We start from the raw sequence: 23,048 nt of genomic DNA on the forward strand, positions 1-23,048 counted from the left end.
GGGGACACTGCTCTGGAGGAGAAAAGTGGGGACCAAGATTCCAGAGTGCCACATATGCCCAGGACGTATCTCCCCAGACTGTATTCAACTTCACTTTCTGCTTCCTGCTCCTTTCACTCATTTCAAGAAAGAAATTATTCAATTTTTTCAAAACTGCCTCCTGAAGGCCCAAGACACCCCTGGCTTCCTTAAAAAGCACACATCTACTTTACAGCGACCCCTTTCTGCCCTCCATACTGACAGCACCAGCCTCTCTGCCACGGGGTGTAATCTTCAACCAAAAGAAAATTAATCCAAAGCTTCAGCTTCCCCATTAAAAGAAAAAAGTAAAAGAAACGAGAAAGAAAAATAGAAAGAATAAATATGAATTTGAAGAGGAATTCTGCCAAAACCTAAACCTCCCAAATCTGGTTTGGCCACATTCTTGCCCACGGCCTGTACTTTCTCGGTGCCTCCCTACATTTTTCAAAATGCAGCTGCACAGACCTCTTAAAATTCAGATTTCTAGCACCTATAATTACAGGGTGCTCGCGCCAGGCTCCTTTAATTAATGAACCTGACTCCTCTCTCTTCAAAGGAAATCTGCATAAGGGATATATCACAGGGTGAACTGACCCCCGATCAGTGCTGTCTGCTGTCTCTGCCTGATGGCAACTAGCACTCTGCACCTCGAACAGGAGTGACGTTGCCGCCACCACCCACCCCCGCACTATACATCCCCATCTGGAACAGGCCTACTGTGCAGTTAAGGCCATAAAACATTTCTTGGACCTTAAGGGAAGAGAAGGAAGCTTTCCTGGGTGTGACCAGCAAAATCCAAAGAGGATCAGAGTCTCCTGGTGTGGGTGCTCCCCTGATTTTGCTTCCTTCCCTCTGCCGGGATGAAGCAGGGAGTGAGTGCAGGAGAGACAGCTGCTGTTCAAGGCTGGACAAGCAACAGAGGAAGCAGGCCTGGGCTTTGCAAACTCCGGAAGAGAAAAGAACACAGCAGACCTGGAACTGACATTCATCCCAAAGCTGAAATAAAGCTGGTAAGAAAGGCTGTGCCTTTTAAAAGCAAAACAGGTGGCAAAGGGGCCATGACGTGAAGACACTGTTCACAAGGTCTGGAGAAGAATCCAAGCATGTTCCAAGGGTGACAGACCACCCTCAAAGTCTGTGCCCAGGTGGTCCGCGCCCATTCCTGATGCCCCTCCTTTCTAGACCTGAGTACCGGTTTCTAAGGCACTCGCTTTCCTTCTGGCTGCTCCGTTTGCATCTGCTGCCCACGCCAGGGCATCCCGCAGCTGCCCTCCTACAAGGGGTTCGAAGCTGGCTCGTAAGCATGCTCGCCGCAAAGCAGGCTACCTTTGGCTGCAACGAAGACTGGACGTGGCTGCAAACAAAGCCAACATGCCAGAACAGACAAAGCCTGGGTCAAACCTAGGCAACCCCAGGTAAAGTTTCAGGTAGGAGATTTGAGATCCAGTAAGACTCCAACGATCTGGCAATCATGAGAACAGGTTTTGTTCAGTCGCTTCCATCTGATAACCCTTTCTTAAGGGTCCCTCAGGCCCACAGCAAACCCACGGGACAGTGTTTGTATTACTGACCAAATAAACACACCTCCGCTGCGGGGAGAGGAAAAGTTCTCAGACTAGGTACCCAGGAACACATTTTCTGCGGCTTTCCCAGTTTCTCATCTGTGATTCTGGCTATAAAATGAGGCTGGGGAACTACCAGAGAACAGCACTGGGCTTAATAAAGGAAAATTGAGGCACCCTGTGCTGGCTTCTGAGGGCTTCCCAGGGCACTTTACGGCACAGATTTCAAAAACTGAACTCGGCCATTCGTAGTCTTTACTACTCCAGATAGTCGCTCCTGCTGCGAATTCAATTTGGAAAGAAAGGGGAAAAATAGTAACATCTGTCTATCCAATGGCGAAACCCGCAAATCAAAGCCAGGCCACCGCGGCTCGTCCCGCTTCCCGGCACGGCAGCCCGCCATCTTTGGACCCGACACCCTGCGGCTGACACGGCACAGCATCACTGTTCTCCCACTCGACCCACCCCCAAGCGGCCGGATCCACAAGCACAGAGCTGCAGCGGAGATTCAGGCTCACAGCCCGACCGCCTGCCTGGAAGAAGCGACCGCGGCCGTAACCCCAAGTCACAAGCAACTGGAACTGGGCGAAGAGTTTTTAATTTGGTTTGGTTTTCCAACCAAGACATTCCCCTAGTTCACTGTTCTTTGAAGTGGAAGCATTTAATTCTCTAACAAACAAACAAAAGCACAGGACTAGCGAAAACACGGAATTAAGGACGAAGGTCAGTATGTATGAAAATGAGGGGCAGGGAGGTAGCTGAGATGGGGAACGTCCTGGGAATCTTGGCACAGGAGCCCACGCCAGCCGGCCAGGCACTCTCTTTCCGGGGTGTCTCAAGGGGAAATCGCCCATCGATCGTAGGGCACACGCGTTCTAGGACCAATCCCTTACCTCAGAACAGCCTCTGCCTCAAACTCCTGCTTGCGCTTTAATGTTTAAATTATTAAATGCATTAATGTATTTACATTATTCAAGTCTTATGTGCATTTTTCTAAGATAATTTATGTATAAGAGTTTGAATGTCCATGACTGTTAATGTCTACAACCCTTCCTGTTCATTATTGATTCTGGAAGAAAAAAAAAAAAGTCAGAGTTTTAATGCCTTATTTTTAATGTATTAAGAGTCTGAATAAGTGCATTCTCTTTTTTCTTTTGTAATTTCATAATTTAAGTAGTGCATTTATTAAACTGACACAGTATGAATTGTGGTGAGGCCTGGCACGGCTCCACGTGCCGGAGCAGCCAGCTGGAGGAGCACGCCCGCTCCTCTGTGACCGGTGCGGCCCGGCGCTCGGCCCGGCGCTCAGCCCACCGCCGCGGGGCTGGCTGGGCAGCAGGGCAGCGGCAGGCGCTTGCCAAACTGAAGCTGTGCGAGGAAGATTTCTCTTCCCCCTCCTCTTTAAAGTTCTTGCCCAGGCCCCCTCTCCCCGTTAACTGCGTTTCCAGAATGCTGCTCAGCTGCCTCTCTTTCTAAGGTGGAACATTCCTCTTCTGACCAGCTCCGGGAGACACCCAAACAGCTCGCAATCTGCTCACAATTTTCAAGAACAATCAAAATGCCAGGACTTAGCGTAGCAAAGACGAAAGAACGACACAATTACTTTTAAAACAGGGACCTCGACAAGCAGACAGACAACACCTGGAACTTGAGCAGAAAAACTTTTCTTTTGAAATCCGGTTTCCCCAGCAGAAAAGCCCTCTTTCAACTACAGCCAATAGAGCGACAGTGACACCCAATGGCCTATTAGTTCAATCCCGGTGAGCATTCCCCATGGCTTTCCCCAGAGACGGGTCTTAGGTCCAGAGATCCTGTGGGAACACAGAAGCTCGAAGGAAAATCAGATATCAGCTACTCATCAAAAGCTGAGTCACTAATGGCTAAATTTCCTGCTGCTACACGGAACACACACACATGCTGTACGTAATTACGCACGCGTGTGCAAGCTGCAAAGGAGAGTCTCTTTCTGGCGGGTGACGTGAGCACGTGTGCACATGCGCACAAACACACACACGCACAATACGTGGACTGGAAAACACTGTACAAATCACCTTGGAGTGGGGGAAAAGAGGCCAGAAGTTGTTCGGTGCTGTTTCAGAATGTGACTCTGATATTTCTCATGTCAGATACACACACATACACACACACTTACAATACAGATGTTTTATGTGCTTTTAATGTATTTTTTTTCCTTTTTTGTTTTTTCCTGTTTCCTTCTTTTCTGTTTTCTTCTCTTTTCTTTTTTGGCCACTCATTACCATTCTTTAACTGTTACAATTTATATCAGCATATAACGTTAAATAATTACAGGGAGCGGAGCTCACTCTAGTGAGGATATAAACGCGCTGTGGGAATCTACAGATTTAAACAAATAACACTCGCAGCAGGGGGTGAGCGGATGAATTAGCATTAATATCCTGCCTGGGAGATCCCAGTGCAGTGGTACTGCTTAAATACAGATCTTTTCTGTAACAGTCAATATGACAGCTCCCGGCAATACGGCCCCTTTCCCTTCTCCAGTCAATATAGCAGCCAGTGAAAACAGAAACGTCCCTATAGCAATCAATACAGCGGCAGCTAAAATAAACCCTTCCCTTTTAAGGGCTATATAATAGTCAGCTAAATGGAAGAATTGGCACCCCTGCTGGATAGCTCAGCAGAGAAGCCCAGGAATGAACAGGCCACGAGCACTAAATGATTCTTCTCCTCAAACAAGTCCTGCCCTGGAAGGAAGAAGACATCACGGGCAGGGAATCCAGAGGGAGCCTGCAAGGGACACTTGGTAGGCTGCTCCTGGTCCCACAGAGTGAATGCCCGGGTCATGAGCAGGCCAGAGGGCACCCCACACCGAGGGTTAATTAAACTGGCTAGAGATTCCAGAATCTTTGTTCAAACTGTCAGCTGGAATAAGGGAACATTTGTCTCTGGTGGGGAAGGCATACTTGATCCGAACCCGTCCTCGCCCCGGCCCTCGCCCCGGCCCTCGCCCCAGAAAGGAAGAACATTGAGTTAACAGTCTGCGGTTTTCTGTGTTCCAGCAGCAAGGACAGCGGTTGTGTCAGAGTCAGACACCCAGCCAAATGCATGAAAAACATGGCATTCTATGTTGAATGCCGCCCAGCAGATATTCGGAACTCATTTTTAAAATTCACAGCCACAAATCTATTAAATATTGAAGTGATACCATATTTCCCCCTACTCACAACATGGAAATACTCTCCTTCCTTGGAGACAACATAGGAAAGAAGTTTTATTATCACGGAATTCAGAGGACGGCTCATTCTGAAGGCCAAAATAAACCAAAGGCCTTTTTAAAAGAGGGAAAACGACAAAGAGCATCGAGAGAAGTTCCTATGCATTTAAAGTTACTGTTCTGTTTGTCGTAACGAGCTCCTTCTAAAATTAGTTCCGTTGGGTGATGAATTTGACAAATGTGGAATAGAACCAGCGCCACCGTGCAGATGTCCAACCAGCGCGCCTGGGGGGAATGCTGGGGCTGTAATGCCCCAAAGCAGACGAGCATCGGGGACGCGCCCACCTTCATTACAATGCCACAATCTGTCTGCCGTCCTCTGGGTGAATCTAAAGAGGGTCCCTGTGGCCCTGGCCAGGTGTTTAACACCCAGTGATGCGCGTGTCATCAATCAGATGACTCAGTCAAGTCCCACAGCATCAGAAACTGCAGGAAGAAAAAGATCCTGCAAGTTCTGCTTTGAGAGCTCAAGTCCTAAAAAATTTAGATCCCCACAGCCTACCTAAGCTGGAAGACGGAGCAGGTGCTCTCTGCTTCGGGAATTCCCAGTAAATAACATCTTAGGAGAGAAAAAGTGACCATGACCAAGGCCCTCTCCTGGCAAACAACATTCTGATGAGGGATACCAGCAGTTGCAGGTCCTACATTCCGCCCTCGGATCCTAATGCTCTTAGTTCTCCTGTGGCTGTGACAGACACACGAGGGAGGAAATGGATGTGGCGGAGAGCTGGGATGCACACTGATTCTACACGACGCGGTAGCACAAAAAAGTGAGACTGCTGGGACCTGACATGGCGCCTAGCTTCCAGAGCGGAAGCCAATGGGCACTTTATAAACTCTGACGTGCAAGGACATTTCCACTTCTACCCCACGCACAAGAACTGGAGGGTGTACACTCTCCATCAGACGGCAGTGAAGCTGGAGAGAACGCACCGTGATGCTAGCAAAATCTACTTCAACTACAGATGCATGATAGTCATCAAAAGTGCGGGTGGGGGCAGGCAGGAAGGGAAAGAGACCAAGAGAGAGTAATGAAAGAGAAAATAATTATGAAAGGGAAGGAGAAAAGAGACATGAAAGAAAAGATTAGAGATAACAGAAGAGGTTAAAAAAAAAAAAGATGAAAACCTCACTTCGGCATTTACAGTTTAAAGCTTTCAGGGCATTTTATGAAATGACAGTTGCAATAAAACAAATAGAATTGTGAGTCATCTAGTTTCCAACTTCTGAGTCAAAAAGGGCTGTTTCTAGACAAGCTGCAAAGCAGCTCTGCTGCCTGCACACTTAACGATGCCTATCACAGCTACGGAACAGGATGTGGAGAGAACGGGGAGGTGGGAGTGAGCACTGTCTTTGCTGGTCCCAGTGTCACTGCGAATAAAGGCTGTCAAGATTTAAACCATAATAATGGAAAGGCTATAAAGGTCTCCGCTATAATGTTTCCTCTGATGTTCCCTTTCATAAAACGCCGGCTTTATGTTGCCTACATGGCAATGATACACCACACGTCCACACGTGTGCACACCCGTGGGAATGTTGCACCCTACATTCCCAGCGGGCAGCCACACGGCAACTGTGCAGTCCAGTCCCTGGGCGCAACATCAACATCTACGTAAGTGAGGATACACACACACACATGCACACACACACTCCCTACAAATACGTACCAACTGCCTACTTCCCGCCAGGAACTAAGAAATAAGGATATATGCTTATCCCATAGAGGGTTTAACAAGGTGCCTAAGGTGCCAAATACCTAGGAAACAAACGAAAGACGTATTCTGCTTGGAAATATGGCCACACAACATAGGGACTCCTTTGCTACTTCAGCATCTAACAGTCTTATACAGAGCTTGGCAGCCTAACAGTCAGATGCAACTTTCCCCCTCGTAAGCCAGCGCAAAGTAGATAAGGTGGAATACAAATCAGATAAACGCTCAAAAAGGGGGCGAAACTGGCATCCTCAAAGATTTGCCTTTACCTGGACTCGGCAGACAAAACTGTGCAGAAAACCACTGGTTTCAAGAGAATCTTTTATCTGTAGCCTGCCACCTAACCATTCTAGGCACCAGGGAACCGCAAAAAAAAACAAAACCAAACAAAAAAACCTCTATGTTAATACTTTACAGACATGACAAAGAGGCAGGAACTAAGAGAGGGCAACATGGACGGGAGAACCACACTAGGGATAAAACGAGGTTGAAATCTGTAAATCAGGAAGACCGTGTCATGCAATTAGGAAAGCCAAGGTACAAAATTAGGAAGGGACCCATCTAGTCAAGCCCAGCTTGGTGGCATTTACAGAATGACTCGCATTTGCTAGGTGGGCAGCCAGTGTCAACCACAGACCATCACTGGGCTGCCTCCCCTGTTGGTCTATAATCGGCGAGTCTGTGATGGAGCTACCAATTATCGTTAGGCCCCTGTATTTAGTTTACAGACAAAGGGAAGCAAGAGAGACCAGTTAGTAACGAGTAAGTAATGGCCACTAAAATACAATGTATTTTACAGAGCTGCTTCGGCAGGAAGAGCCATTTGGAAAATAAAAAGTGAAAGAATAAAATAAGCTAGAGAAACTCAATTTTCTTCTCCCTTCCTCCCAAAGCCACACTTAGGATAAAATGAGGTTTGCGTAGGTTAATCCTTATGAGGTAAGAAAAAAATGATTAAATACATTTAAAAAATCAATTGTACATTAAACTAAATCCAGGAATGGCAAGAACAGGCACCGCAGCGTTCCCCTAGCGTGAGCCTGGTCAGTGGGGGATACCCCACCTGATGGAGCCCACTGGGGTGCCTTACAGAAGAGAAGTGGAGGGGGAGGGCGGGAGCACAGGTCTGGATTTCTCTGAAATAAAGTTATATCTAGGCATTACAAAGGAAAAAATAAAATGTCTTATAAATGGGGCTCTGGAGACCAGGGTGAACTCATCAAAAATCCAACAGAAACAATAACGATAATGATAATCATCTGATAAACAGAAGTTACAAACAACTTTATTGACAACTGATTTGCCACCATTTCCATTATTTCTTCTGTTCATTAGCAGGTCTATTAACAGGCTTTTTTCAGAGAAATGACAGAGAAGAGCTGGAGGGGTGAGGTTAAGAGGCACGCCTGTGTCTTTGGGGAAAGCCACTGCCGGAGCAGGGGACAGCCAACCCTCCCTCAGAGGAAAGCCGGCAGGAGCACACAGCCCCAAGGGGTCACCGGTCACCAGCTGCTCCTCCCACAGCGGACTCAGGACTGAGAAGCCTCAGCTAACCCTGAATAAAAACCACAGGGCTAAAACGTCACAGCCATCAGCCTCTCAGCGTGCACTGCAAGCACCCACGTCTACCCGCACCACGCCGCCCCCTTTTCATTGCTTGCGAGGCCACACGGATCTGAGAGTCAGGGCCACAGGGAAATATGTGCTTCTGGGAGGACGGGGACGTGATGACTTACTTCAACAGGCACAAGTCGGCCACATGTCAGTCTTGGGCCCCAAAGCCTAAAAAAAATGGCAAATCCAAAGTTTCCTTCTCAATATGCTTATGAGTCATTTAGAATTGAAGAGAAAGCCCTATTGGCCTGGCTGGGGGACTGGGGTGGGGGTTGAGGGAAGTGCAGACAGGAAAACAGGCTATCGCCCATATGATGGTGGTGCTCCCAACAGAATGAAGACTTGTGCCCGCTGGGGAAAGTTTCAAAACATCTACACGTTATTACAGTGGGTTATCAATGGCAACGAGATCTGACAAAAAGATTCTACTGTCTGAAGACGACTCTATTCTCTTAATTTCAAAACAAGTGAACTCTGCTCCTTAACGCTGACAGTGAAGGATTCGTGGATGTGGATGCGGACGGGGACGGGGACGGGGACGCAGACAAAGAATCTACCTACCTGCGGGGGCAGAGAGAGCAGAGGTGGAAGATGCTGGATACTGTAGTTTCTTTACTTATGTGGATTCAGGTGACTCCCTGAGGACCTGCACCGTGCCACTTTAAGAGCTAGAGTCAAAAGCAAAGTGGAACTTCTCTCGGCCAGCAGGAGATGCAATAACGAGCGGCTGCTGCCCCCTAGACGCTACCAGGGACATAGCACCTTGCTCTGCAGACAGAAGATGAAAAGATCCTATTATCTCGCCTCGATCCCGCAACCTGTCATTAGTGAGGTACATGGGTGCAGACGCCTCCTCCAGCAACGAGGAGGCCAACATCACCTGTGATAAATTAATAGGCGCCTTTTCAACAGCTACTGTGCATACAAAGACTCCAACCAGGGAGAGTGTGCAGACAGCAGCTTCAGAGGCAGCACAGAACCGAAGCCGAAGCCCCTCTCTCGCTTGCCATGGCGCTGTGAGGTCCTGCTCCCCCAACCCACTCAAGCCTGACGCAGAGAAGGACTCGGCAGTCCACACTTTGGGGTTTAATCCTAGTCCCGCCAGTTACTAGCTGTAGGAACCTGACTGCCCCAGGCCTGTTTCCTCACTGTAAACTGAAGAAAAGACTAATTCTCACTAGTGTGTTAGGATAAAGCAAGATATCAAAAATAAAGAAACCAGCACAGAGGCAAACATATCCCACAGCACAAACCCTCCCGGCCTGTGTGATCAGAGCTCGTTAATTGGTCAGTTAATCAGAAAATCAGGTAAAGCAGGGAATCATTAAAAACGGAGACTATTCTGCATACCTTAAACATTTTCCATTAACTTAAAACCTATAAACGTACAGTCATTTGCTAATCTTTTGATGCAGAGCCAAGACCTTTTCTTTAAGTGTGGGCCCACAGACTGAAGTTTCCAGACGTCTTTCTTGCATAAACCCCACCCATACCACACTCTTCATGATTTCTAAACCGAGAACAGAAATTAGTAAAGCAAATCAAAGTACCAAATACGTCTAGATTTTTATAATCTTCCCCCAGCTTAACTGTCGTCTTGCTCACACCTAAGACAGCAATCTTTTTAACCACTCACATTTACCAAAGCATTCAGCTTAGTTTTCACAGAACTCTGTTTTCACATTTATGTTTACAAAACACACTGTATTTGTGGATCCCCCATTCACATTTATTTATATTTCACCGGTTTATGGCATTTTTAGTGACACTGCCTAATTGTTTAACAAATGCAAGTGGGGTGCACAGGTTCAGGATGAGCAGCTACCCCTGGTCTGCAGACTGGGTGTGGGTGTCACCGTTCGGGGCGCCCGGGGCCTGGGCGACAAGGGCCCATAGCTCCACACAGCCAGTCGGGCGCTTTGAGGACCGTGTCTAATGCAAACTCTTACCACTTTTTTAGAAACACGTATTTATTGATGCCGCCACTCATTTCACAAGAGATTTTAAATGACTCAAATATACACACAGGACAGAAGGATACAGCGATAGGAAAGCATAAGGAAGGGGAAAAAAGATGTTTAATGAACATTGTTACTCTTTCCCTTTCTCCATCAAAATCCATTTCGGTGAAGTGTGGAAAAACTAAACGATTTGAACGAATAATCGACTTGCGTGTCTGATTCTGTTAGCAGCTCCTCCCCACCAGGCTGGAAAAGCGGCCCTGCCCCTAAAGACCCTCTTGTGTGGCCCAACTGGGCCACAGGGGACACACGGAGAGAGAGAAGGGAAAGGCCTCCTGGCGGACACTGCAGGGTGAAGGGGGTGATCGCTGACTCAGAGCGGCCCCCGCACTCGAGCTCACACAGGAGAGCTGCGCCACCAGAGTCGCTGCTGAGGCAAGAGGTCACAAAGGTGACTGCGTGTCTTCTTCTCGACAAGGGCGATTTATCCAGATTCCCCATCCACCAGGGGCTCTGAGCTGGCTGCTCTCGGCTCTGAGTGTCAGGGAGTGCCCTCGCGTAGATTTACCTCGAGAATCACTCAGTGTCGGCCCCATCTCTAGACTGTGCAGACAAACTCATAATGGCAGAGAAGATTTGTGGAGCAACAAGCATAAATCTTGGTTATAACTACAAACCATAAAAGGAAGGCGAGCCGGGAGGGAAGAAGGGCGGCGGGCGCGTCCTTGTCCAGAGCGCCGCTTCATCTTCCTGCGGCTTCTCACGGCGCAGGAGTGGGATTAACTACGAGATCGTATTTTTCAAACCCAAATTGGTCTGTGTGGTTTGACAATGGGCTAAAATGTTTTAAGTTAAAAATTATCCTGGAAAACACGGGCCGCACGGTCATCCGCGGTACGACGTGAGGGGTTTACTGAGTTTGCCACATGGAATTCCCATCCGGGAGGTCACACTCAAAAAGACACTTTTAAGTGAAAATTTTTTTCAATTTTAAACAAAAGAAGAACCTTTCAGAAAGTCCTTCTGCCCAAAGAAACGCTCCGCGGACCCCATCTTCAGGTGACAGGCGGGGCGGGGCGCCTGAGGGGACTGCAAAGACAGACCCGCGGCAGAAAAGGGAGGAAAGAGGCCGCTTCTTCTCAAAAATGGTGCTGGTGACAAGACTGAAGGCTGAACTCCTCGTCACGGCGCGGCTCTGAGGAGAGACCCTCGAGTGCTCAGTCCTCAGTCCCCACACTCCAAAACGAGGACGTGTCTGGTTAGCCAACAGCCAGGGCCTCGGGTTCCAGGAACCACGGCAGGAACAGTGTCACCAGGAAAGCCAGCAGCCCAAAGTATAAACAAAGCTGAACGACTACTTCGGATTCCACTTCTCTAATTATTACTCCGAAGAGTTTCGATTCATCTAATAATTATTTGTAAAAGGATACCTTAAAACTGAAGAAACCACCTCTTCATTTACCTGAAGCAGGAAAGAACTTAAAGGGCACCGCCTAGTCTATTCAATAAACCCTCTAGTCCCTAATAGGAAGGACGAGTAGAGAGAGGCAGCAATTTAAAAGTCAGTAAGTGGCCTGGAGATTACAGAGGCCACCCAGAGACGGGATGAGGCTTTTCTCAAGCTCATCCTTCTCAGCACGTAGTTGTAGTTCTACGCGCGGGTCTCCTCCCCCGATCTGCAGGGCAGGCGGGAATCTCGGGGACCGTCCCAACAAGAGGTGTCAGTGTTGAAAGAGCAGCATTTGCTTCGCTCAAGGTCTTCCACTGCCCCTGAGAGGAGAGTGGAGGAGGAGGAAGGCGGGCATTCTCTCTGCTCCTATCTGAACAGTGGGTGCCCAGGCTGCAGGCCCAGGGTCCGGGGTCTGTCTGGCCACAGGACCATGTCACCACCAGAACCGCCGCAAGACCCCCCTCCAGCTGTTTACACTTGTTTTCGGTCCCAAATTTCTCAGGAGGCGTTATAATGTGTTGCTAGTAACAGTTTATGTACCCAAATCTGACGATTCACTTTTTAAAAATAAGTCAATAGAGCAAATTTAGGGTCATCTCTATAATGTCATCCCCAGTCACCTACATCCAGACAGACGTTCCTGAATGGGACTCAGAGGTAGAAATTACAGCTCATGTCAGTAAACCTAACTCTGCTACAGCCCACAGAAATCGACCACCACAGATTTTTAAAATAATGTTTAATACCTGAGATTTGCCATATTTATTTATTTTTCCTGGAAAAACAAAAATTTCCTGAAATCTCTAAATGGCTAGTTTCATCGCCCCTCTGCTTGTAAAACACTTTCATGAACACAGTATTAAAATCAACTTTATTTCCCCACCGAGTGCTTTGAATTTTATAAAATAAATATATGTGTGTGTTATATTCTCTACATATGCACGTACACGCATCCATATGTGCATGAAGGTACACAAAGAAATGCATTGAGCACATGACTGTCACCCTTCAGAAATGTCTCGGTGGGAGGAAAACATGAGAACAGCTCTCCACAGTACAGCAAGTGCTCTAACCACAAAGGTACAGACACGGGGAGACTGCCAGGAAGCCGCGTGAGGGGTCTCTAGAAGACAGGCAAACTAGCCGCAGCTCTTCTTAGAGAAGCTCAGACCAGCTTCCTGAATCCACCGAGATATCAATGGCCTTTTGATTACCAGCCTCTGGTTAACTGACTTAAAATCCAAAGAGAAAATCCAAAGGTGTCCGGGTGGAAGATGTATGAGCTCCCCAGGGAGGGCGGAGATCACATGCACGACAGGGAACCCCCTGGGCAGGGCTCCGTCACAGCCTCGAGGACAGACCTGGGGGTACTGATAGGACACAACTACTGAGACACGGCCTGGATCTCAAGTGCGCAGCGTCTTTCCTTTTAAGAATCCGGCACACTAAAAAATACTAAATCCTAGGGGAAGTGATAAAGTAGAAATTACCGTCATCATTTACAAAAACATTCTTTGTAGTCTGGCATTCTTATGGAGGATGGATGCAGGGAAAGAACAGAAACGATGATGACAAAAAAGCAAACAAAAAAACCCTATATCTTCAAGTCACAGGAAGAGACGATGGCAGAAGTGTCTTCCATCAGAAAGAACCTGGCATCGAAGACCAAAAAGCTGAAATTCTAGCTTAGCCCAAACCCGAAAGCGTGGTGCAGAGCAGGTGAGCAACAGTGTTGCTGAGTACCAAGGCGCCTGCTGCATTGAAACAAGCAGACATGTAAACGAAACTTAGGTATTGCTTCCTTCAAATAACCTAAAGTCGTATGACTAAAAGGACTCTCAGGAGGTTACTTAACCCCAGTTTCTGTGTCCAAGCATGACAGGAACTGAGTTACTCCGGGCAGACGACTGTCCCCCTCTTCTTAAACACCTATGACAGGCGGGACCTGATGCTTCTGGAGCAGAGTAGGACCCAGCTCAGAGCCTCTGCGTCAGCCTGAGCATGTGTCCACCCAGGGGGCGAGAAAACTCGGCTCTGCAGCAAACTTACAGAAGGGTCTGAACAGGTCCGGGAGAACCTGCAGGCCAGGACTCTGGAGAGTGGTCAAAACTCTGCCCTAGGAGGCAAAGCCTAGCGAAGTACAAAGGAGAAAAAGTAACCCGCCATTTTAACTTTGGCAAAGAGTTTCGTCATGAACGATCAGAATTTCAACTGGGAGTTTAAAGAATTTATCAAGACTGGTCCATTCACCAATCTCCAGCCCTGAGAATGTTACGACATCATAAAGCAACTATCTTACCACACAGTAGGAGTTGCTGGGTTGGTTTTTCTTGTGGGGGGAGGAAGATTTAAGGGACAAGAGAAGGTAACATGCAGTGTCACTGCTTGATAGAATCAAGACAAGGGGATGGCTACGTATACAAACGTGTTCTTTAGAAACTACAAGACTATCCTCACCACAAAATCACAAGCCAGTTTTTACCGTCCAGAGAGGACAGAAATGAAACCCAGGCCCTCCTTCCCCAGCAAATAAAGCAAAACAATAATACAGGCGCCCAAATGCATCCACCTGTCAATGTCATTTGCACTGTACTGAATACTCGACAGAGCTGCTGTCATAACTCACTTTTTAAATAAGGGGGGAAATTTTTCCAAAGCGATCGCCTCTTTCTAGAGACGAAGAATAAGCGTATCTGCCTTCAGCATCCCATGCCGGCCCTTTTAGTTTGAGCACAGGCAGCTTCCATTAAGGAACTTTTCACTCAGCTGAAAACAAAAACAAAAATAGCACAGCAGGGTGTTCTCCCAACACTGAAATATCCTGTTCCTCCAGACCTGACTTCGAGCTCCACAAAAACCACCCCCCCAGGACCCCCCCACACCCCTCCCACACCCCAGGCAGAATTCTTTTCTCTGAATAATGAGGGCTCTCTCACGCTCCAAACCAGGCAAGGCTGCACCAAATCACATACCATATTGTACGTTTGCTAAACATACAGCCTTAACGCTGTTTGCCTTTTCTCCCCCAAATAAAATATACAAATTACTTGAGAAGGCTTAGTTTTAGTCTTCGACTAAAACTGTCCCTCCTGAGCATCCAGGAGATGGCTAACACACACGGCCTGAGGGACCTCCCCGGCGGAGGGTGTCTCGGGCTGAGGGCTATGAGGCTTTCTGTGGGTGGCGGCTCCACCCGTCACTTCCCCAGGCCCCTGTGACTCTCGTCCAGCCTGCTGCCATTTCACAGCAGCTTGTCCTGTGCCCACAACCTGCCACACGAGCCCTCACTAGCCCCCCGGCGGGCTCCTCTGCCTGACGCCCTCCCAGCGCCACTCTCAAGAGGCAGAAGCAGCTCACACAAGGCCACACGGCTCGGCTGGTGCCCTCATTTAATCAGGCTGCTGCAAATGGTTAGCCAAAAGCAATGAGGGCATGACTGAGAGACTGTGGGAGTTTAATATGAAAAAATTAATAAAAAAAAAGAGGGGTCTACCTTTAATAGGGCCGTAATTACCCAACTCATAGGATCAGCCCAAATGAGATGGGAGTTTATTTTGAGGTTTTTTTTAATTATTGTTTTCTTTATATATATATAAATTGCTGCTATGTGTTTTCTTTCCTCTGAGCAATTATGCAGCAAGTGCGTAAAGAGGAGAAAAAATATTAATTAAATATAAGGTAATTGTAAAGTTGGCCTGGAGAGAATGAGTCTGAACTCTGGACAATCACAGGCTACTAGGGTTTGAAGACTGCTCAGGGCCTCCCAGAAAAGAAAGAAATAAAAATACAACCAACCAACCGGCAGATGCACAGTACAGCAGGAAAAGGGAAGAGCACAGAAACGTCAGCAGAGCAAAGGGCGGCTGCAGAGCTCCGAACGCCCAGAACTCAGCGAGGCTGCCAGTGCGTCGCGCTCACTGCTAGAAAGATCCTCCAAGGTTCTGTCCAATCGTGCCCCCCTAGAATGGACTGGCCACTCTTCCAGTGATCGATAGTTAAATCAGAAGATGGAAATTTAAAACGAGACTGAGGAAGTAAAGGGTTCCAGAGGACTACCGTGTTCGATGCGGACTTTAGTCCAAAACCGGCCGCAAGCTCAGCCCGAGGGGCACTGTGGCAGGCCCCGCGGGAAACGCTCGTGCTCCGGACCTAAGAGACTGGCAGAGCAGCGCCTCCTCTGGCTCTCACACCGGCGTGGCTTCAAGGAAGAACCCAGGCAACATCAAGGGAGTGAAAGGGAGCCGCGAGGGGTGGGGGGGGGGGGGGGGGGGGACAGGGACCCATACTTGGTAACAGCAGGTGACACGGTGACAGTAGTACTTTCCTGAAACAGTCCCGCAGGGCTTGTACCACCCTGGCCTTTCTACAGCTCAGCCAAATCCAACTCATCTTCTGCCTCGGAAAGCCTTAGGACAGGCTAGAATGCAGACTCGCTCATCCAGCTAAGGACCTCATGTCGCCTCCCCCGGCTGCTGCCGGAAGGAGAGGGAAGAAAATCAGGGAAACGGCAGCTTGGCGGCACCTCCCTAAGCTTGCTGTCACTATTCGAAGAAAGAAAAAGCTCAAAAAAAAATTTCGGCCTAAAGCTGGCCCCGCCATAAAACTTATCTAGTTCGTAGAGAACAGGTCTCACTATCCAGCCAACGGGACTGACAGCAGGCCCTAAAATGTACACTAGGATGAAAATGGGGCAGGCGGGCAGGGATTCCAGCCCAGACCACCAGAGCAAAGCACTTTGTAAAGAAAATTACCCTCGGTACTTAGTAGGCCTCTTCCCCGTCAAGAGTACAAGCAGATAATGTTGGTAACAGATATCACAGCCTAACTACTGACCAGGCAAAAGCGGGGCTCTCTCCCTCACTCGTCTTTCAAAGGCCACTTGAGGTGCCCTCACCCTGCCGGGCAGAGAATGGCTATTCCAGACAGTCAAGAAGCAGACTGGTTAGGCCCAGCAACCTGACTCCAACTCAGCCCCCCAAGGTTTCAGGCATCCCACTAATTACTACTGACCAGCACCAAACCAAGTGGTACCTCACCAACTGGGATGGATGCTTTTAGTTCCAGAAAAGACCAGGCTATACTAAGGAGATCGCACTCACCCCTAATGCCAGAAATGCAGAGGTCACTGACGGGGTTAGTCTCCATACAACACCTGCTTTTGAAGGGACACTACTGATGTAAAACTGTAAGATCATACAGTTTCTTTGAACTCACACCATATTTTAGTTATTAGAAAATGATGCATATATAATTTAGGTTCTTACCAGTGGCTCTCGAGGCATCACATTTTCACTTCCTGGAGTAGAGCTTGGCTGTGAAGAAAAATATAAACAAAAATAAGATCACAGTGCCACCTGATGGATATCAACACCCAAAGATGTTCTATTCCCAGGCAACGCACGCAAGCCTCTTTCTCATATTTCTCGCCGTTTTTCTCATACTGCAGAGTGTGCTGGGCGGGCTACACGTAAGAAGCGGCCCAAAGAGCCTGCAGCTGCCAGCAAACATGAAGAGACTGCATCACTGTCACGGCACCTCAGGAAGGCTGGGCTTGGCTGAGGAAGGCCCAAGACCAGCAGCTGAGTGGCAGGGGCTGAGGGTCATCACGAAATCCAGGGAAACAGCCAAGTCCAGAGGAAAGACTTCAAGTGAGAGCAAAACTTCCTTTTCGTCACCTCCGCAACGTGCTGAGCAGGAAAAGCAGTGAAAGTGAAGAACCAGATGCAGCCACCAGGGGGCCCCAGTTGCCCACATTTGGGATTTTCTCTGGGCATATATTTTTATATTTGCAGCCAGGAAGTGAGAACTATCCACGCTGGTTCCTATACCAGCCACTGAGGACACCAAATTCAGTAGAAAAGCAAGTCAGGCTTAAATCCATTTTTAAAATAAGCTAGTGATAGGTGATAGATAAACAGACCAACCAGCAGGTGGGCAGCACTGTGGCCCACACGCCTGGCACTGGTCTGTGTCCTCTGGACCTCTCTCCCTCCCCCTTACAAGTGCCTTTGACCCTTGGCTGATCTGACCGACATTCAGAGAAAGAGAGAGACAGAGACAGACACATTCAGAGGGAATTTAAAAATCTCCAAAGAATAAAACAAGCAGTTTGCGAGTCGTGATTAGTTTACTGTTACTGATGTTCAAACCAATTTCCAATTATCTACAGATAATACCCAGGCAAGTGCAGCTAATACGCAGGTCTCAGCAGCCAGAAGCCAGCCCCCAGCATCCATTCTCCTTCCAGCTAGTTCAGATGGCAGTTCCAGGCCTCCTGGGAAGGACAGAAAGTGGAACAGAAAGAGTCCACTCCACAGAGAGTCCCCAAAGATTTCCTTACACCCAGCTGCCACCACATGGCGGGCACACAGCACAGGAGCAAGGACTCTGCTGGAAGAAGGATGCCATCTCCCTATCCAAAGTCCTGTCTCAAGAGCTCCTTCCTGTCTGTCCCTCCCTCCCTTCCTTTTTCCCCTCCAGGTATCAAATAAGCTCATGCATTTAGATCTCTGGCCCAGACCCCTCTGAGTTCTACATCCACTTGCCTTCCTGTCTGCTCTTGGACTTAAGTCCACAGCAGATTCATAATCCTCTCCCTCTGCCATACATCCTCCCTCTGAGTGAATGGGACAACCTTCCACCAAAACGTGCAAACCAGAATCCAAAGGGCCATGCTCGACCGCGCTTTCTCTGTCGTCACCTGCCAGAGCTGAAGCATTATCGAGTCCTGCCAGCATTCCTTCCTAAACATCCATGGAGTCAGTCCACTCACGCCTCTCCACACCCACGACAGCTCAAGCTTCCAAACTCTCCCTCCCGGGCCACTGCAACAGCCTTCTGATCAGTTCCCCACCCACGCTGGCTCTCTCCCAATTCATTTCCACACTGCAAACTATCACTTCGAAATGATAATCTGATGATCTCGCCTCCCACCCACCCCGGTCAACGACAACTCTGATATAGGAAAAACTTCCCAGTGTGGCCTGGTGCATCTACTCTGACTGTGCCTTGGGGCTGTGTGGCACCACGTGCCCCAGCTCTGCCCTCAACAGACATGCTGTTCCTTCCTCCCCTCTGACAGCCTGACTCGTCCTTCGGGTGTCGGCTAAGTCACTTCCTTGGGGAAACATCCCTTCTCAGACACCCGCGCCAGGGTCGACTCTCTCGGCTACACACAGCACCCTACACCACCCCTTCAAGGACTGAGCAGAACTTCAACGTCACGTGTGTGATTCTCAGGTTGATGTCTGTGTCCCTCACCAGATCATAAACTCCAGAACTGCCTTTGCTTTTCACGGTTCCCCTTAGGCCTAGGATAGTATCAGGCACAGATCAGGCTTCCCACAGATACCTGCTGAATGAACTAACAGGAGACACAGAGAACAATGCTTCGAATGCAACTGAATGGATATATAGTAAAGTTCATTATCTTCCAGAGGGCTTCCTTGCTCCATTTCGTAAATACTAAGTGCTAACGCTTATTTATCTCTTTCTTCATTTAATTCTCACAATAAATTTATGAAATGATTGCTGATGAGGAAACTGAGGCTAGGGAGGTTAAATAACTCACCCATGATGACTCAGCTGATAATTGTACTCGAGGGATCTGAACCTTTGCACTTAATCAAAATAATCGAGTTTTGTTTAGACCACATTTTATGAAGCAACAACCTTAAAGCTATCCCATAAATAATAATGTAGGTTTTTTGACTAGATAAAACAAACTAATGCAAACAACTTTAACATTTAGGTCTCTATTCTGACTTAGTCCAAAACTTTCTTCCTGAGACCACAGTGGATCATCACCAAGGAACTTCCCCTAAAATTAGTTTAGCTCTTGAATAGCTCATATTTGCCAGGGGGAAAACTTTAAACAATATACAGTGCCAAGTCAGTCTCTTTCATCATATACCTTTTTGCACCTTTTAAAATTGTGAGCCATGTAAGCATATTCTGCTTTTTGTTAAATTAAATATTAAGAAATTTAAAAAGGAAGCTGTTGTCTCATCCTAACGGCCAGGCCCTCTTTCTCCAGGGACCCGCCACTGATGCTGGCTTCTTAGATATTCCTGCGAGGATATGCAAAGGGTATAAGCATGTCTATGTGTACATGTCCCCACCAAGGAACTTCAAACAGCAACTCTCTAAATTCCTCAGGGTCTGACCTCCCAGAGCCTTCTGAGGTACCAGTACACCAAAGCCAGACCTCCAAGTTCAATCTCCGGGCTACAAAGAGAGGCGCAAACATTTCCCCAAGCGGCATACCAACTCAGTGCTGTGTGAGGTCAGTCTGACCTTATCGGTGAACGCACAGAGGACTTCTTGAGAATTGCTCAATAGTAATTATAGTCTAGATGATTCTCCAGCTCGTGTTGAAATATCTGCAGTCTAAAGTGGTCCACCCCCCATTTCCTGTCTCAGCGTCCTTTAGACAACTGTTTCTTGATGACCAAAAGAGCCTTACTACTTTTCATCCTTACCACCGTCCATGTTAATCGATAATACCATCTGAAATTCCTCATTAGATAACTAGCTTATTATCTATCTCTCTGCACGAGATTTGAAGCTCCTTGAAAGCAGGCACTTTACCACCTTATCGACAGCTGATCTTCACAGGTACTCAATAAATACGTACTTAAATTTTTTTGAATTTAAAAAATTAAAACAAAGGAACCGCTTTGTATACATAAGCCCAAATGAAGCAAGCAGAGGACACCAGCAGTTTCTTTCCCCGGAACATTTCCCCTACAACCTCACACAAACCTGGCTCACTCTCAATGCAACACCGTGGCCTGATGCTTCCCAGCCCCAGCACAGAATCACCCCTAAGGAGTCCCTAAAAATGTGTGGAGGTGTTTCTGGCTGGCACAATGATCGGAGAGTCCACAGGCACTGAGAGGGCAGGGGCCCGGGAGGCTAAATGTGCCGCAAAGCACGCAATGAAGACGGTCCATCAAAACACCAACCAGACCCCTCAGAGACTCCTGGCCGTTAGGATTCCACGTGCCGAGGCGGACAGACCTTCACCTAGATGCTGCTTCAAAGGAGGCAGAGGTCTGAGCCCCCACTGCTTGTCAGAGCTGAATCCCCAGCCTCGCGCAGGCCCATCAGCCTCGCTGGTCCAGCCTTTAGGAAAACCCAACACTTCTCAAACACCTGCCCCTACATAGACCCCCCTGAAGTGGTCACGCCTGTTTTCTGGCTTGACACAAATTCCTAAAAATTAAATTCCAACTTGATCCTGGAAATCTTGACTTTTAAAACAGTAACAGGAAAGTTTAGAAATCACAGCTGAAGTGCAAGAAGAAGGCTCTAGGCCATCCAGTCAGGACCCTTAGTGGCCGGGAGGTGGAGAGCAGGGAGGGAAGAAGAGCAAAAGCATAAGACGCCGATTTGTTGTTGTTGTTGTTGTTGTTTTTAAATAATCTCCCCGCCCCCACCACTTCCACCCCTGACCTACGGATGCTGCCGTCTCCCCTTAAGAACTGGATCTCTGAAGGCGGGGCGTCTCCTCCCACGCACTCCCAGCATGCACCTGGGGCCTGGCGCACCCGGGGTATGGCCGAGGCTCCACCTGTGGCACGAACCCATGACCTTCCGTGTGTCAAGCAGACGTGCTGACCACTACACTGTGGAGCCACCCCATACGACAGCTTCCTAAAGCAAGGGAACAAAAACGACCACTGTGGCAGAGAGAGAGGAACAGAGACAAAATTGCTCTCGCTCCTGCCGCCCGGGCACTGACCTTCCCCAGCCAGAAGGTGTGTCCATGTGCTGACCTTGCTGCACTACAAAGGTCAACGGCACGCGCAGCTCAGGTCTGGGTAACTGGCAGAACACCCGGGTTAAACGGACTCATCCCACATCTGCCAGTGGCTGTGTTAACTCTGGATGTGTCCCAAGCCAGTCTGGCCTACAGTTCTTTGCTGTGAAGAATAAGATTCAATTCAACAAATATTTTTTGAGAGGCAGGCGCACGAACTTTGGCATTAAAAGCTGAGGGGCTGGGGGTACACTGTCAACCCCCGTGCGCCTCAGTTTCCTCATCTCGGAATCGTGGGAGCAATACCAGCATCTGACATTCAGGATGAGATAACAGGAGCTATGCCACGTCACTGCTGTGCTCAGAATCAAGCAGTAGACTTCTGCTCTGTCTAAGATGAAGTACTAGGGACCAGATGTACCTTCCCACTGTAAACCACTAGAAAACTAAATAAACGGCACCACTCTTTGTAGACATCGGATGTCTGACAGAACAGAAACAAATGATATGATCCTTAGGATGATGATCCTGGCATTGTGCCAGGAGGCACCTTTCAGACCAAGGAGAGGGAGGGGAGCCCCAGCAGAGGACGGCAGGCTCACTGGGCTGAGGAAACAGAGACTGGTGTTCGGGGAGGCTGAGGCAGCTGGGGGCTGCACGACAGAGCTCGAGAGGATGGAGCAGAAAGAGAGCTCCAGAAATCTGCCTAGAGGTTCCCTTGAGTCTTTGCTGAACAGTAAAATCTGTGCTTGCACAGAGTGAAACTCCAAGAGGCTGAAAATAAAGTGACGAGGAAGCGGCAAGCTGACCAGTGCCCAGAATCCTCACAGGCCTCGCAAGTGCCAAGCACCTGAGCGAAGCGTCCTCACCGCCCATTCAGGGACTTCAGGAGACACCTGGCAGGGCCACATCTTGGTAGGGGTTCAGATCGTCCCTAGCTCCGCCCTAAAAAGCTTAAAAACAGAACATGAAAGACTCAAAATAAACCAAAAATAACGTAATTACCCACCAGAACAAAGCTCAACACACTGTAAAGTAAAAATCCAGACACTCAACAACAAAAAATTCACAGCAGCCAGAATTCAATCAAAAATCTCAACATAAAATAAAAAGCATCACTGTTTGCAGACATTGGACACTGTCAAGAAGCAGGAAAGTGTAACTCATAAGAACAACAACAACAACAAAAATCAAAAAAGTAATTAGCAAACAAGACCATTAAGACAGGAATTATAATTTTATTCAAGATAAACACAAAAAAATACAAATATTGAATCATATTGTATACCTAAAACTAAATTGTGACACATATCTTAATTTAAAAAAGAAAAAAAAAAGAATTTGAAAGAAAACAAGATCAAGTAAGGAAAGAAATATAAGGTATAAAAAGAAAGAACTTCCAGGGATGAAAAATATAATATTGGAAATAAAAATTTCACTGAATAGAATGACAACAGATTAGATACTAGAGAAGAAAAGGTAAGTGCACTTGAAGATATGGCAATAGAAACTGACCAAAATGAGGAACAGAGAGGAAAATAAAAGACCAAAAAAATCTTTTTTGAAAAATTTCCATGTTTGATGAAAACTACAAACTCATAGATCCAAAAAGCTCCACAAACTCCAAGCAGAGCAAACAAAAGCATACTAAGGCATATCATAATCAAATTGCTAAAAACCCATGAAAAGGGAAAAATCTGAGAAGCAGCCAG

General features: G+C 47.8%; 1 protein-coding gene across 3 annotated transcripts in view; it reads right to left on the reverse strand.

The window, feature by feature from the left end:
• PEX14 (peroxisomal biogenesis factor 14) overlaps positions 1-23,048 on the reverse strand; it is a 121,954-nt gene that overhangs the window by 89,721 nt on the left and 9,185 nt on the right. For 2 of the 3 annotated variants that reach the window (XM_011363569.2, XM_011363570.2), the window contains exon 2: positions 16,838-16,885. In XM_011363569.2, coding sequence (XP_011361871.1) covers positions 16,838-16,885 — 48 coding nt within the window. Of the gene's footprint in view, positions 1-16,837; positions 16,886-18,273; positions 18,307-23,048 lie in introns of those variants that run through there. The other variant, XM_023532639.1, reaches the window with a different exon arrangement.

This window comes from Pteropus vampyrus, unplaced genomic scaffold (assembly GCF_000151845.1).
Source record: "Pteropus vampyrus isolate Shadow unplaced genomic scaffold, Pvam_2.0 Scaffold86, whole genome shotgun sequence".
Taxonomy (NCBI): domain Eukaryota; kingdom Metazoa; phylum Chordata; class Mammalia; order Chiroptera; family Pteropodidae; genus Pteropus; species Pteropus vampyrus.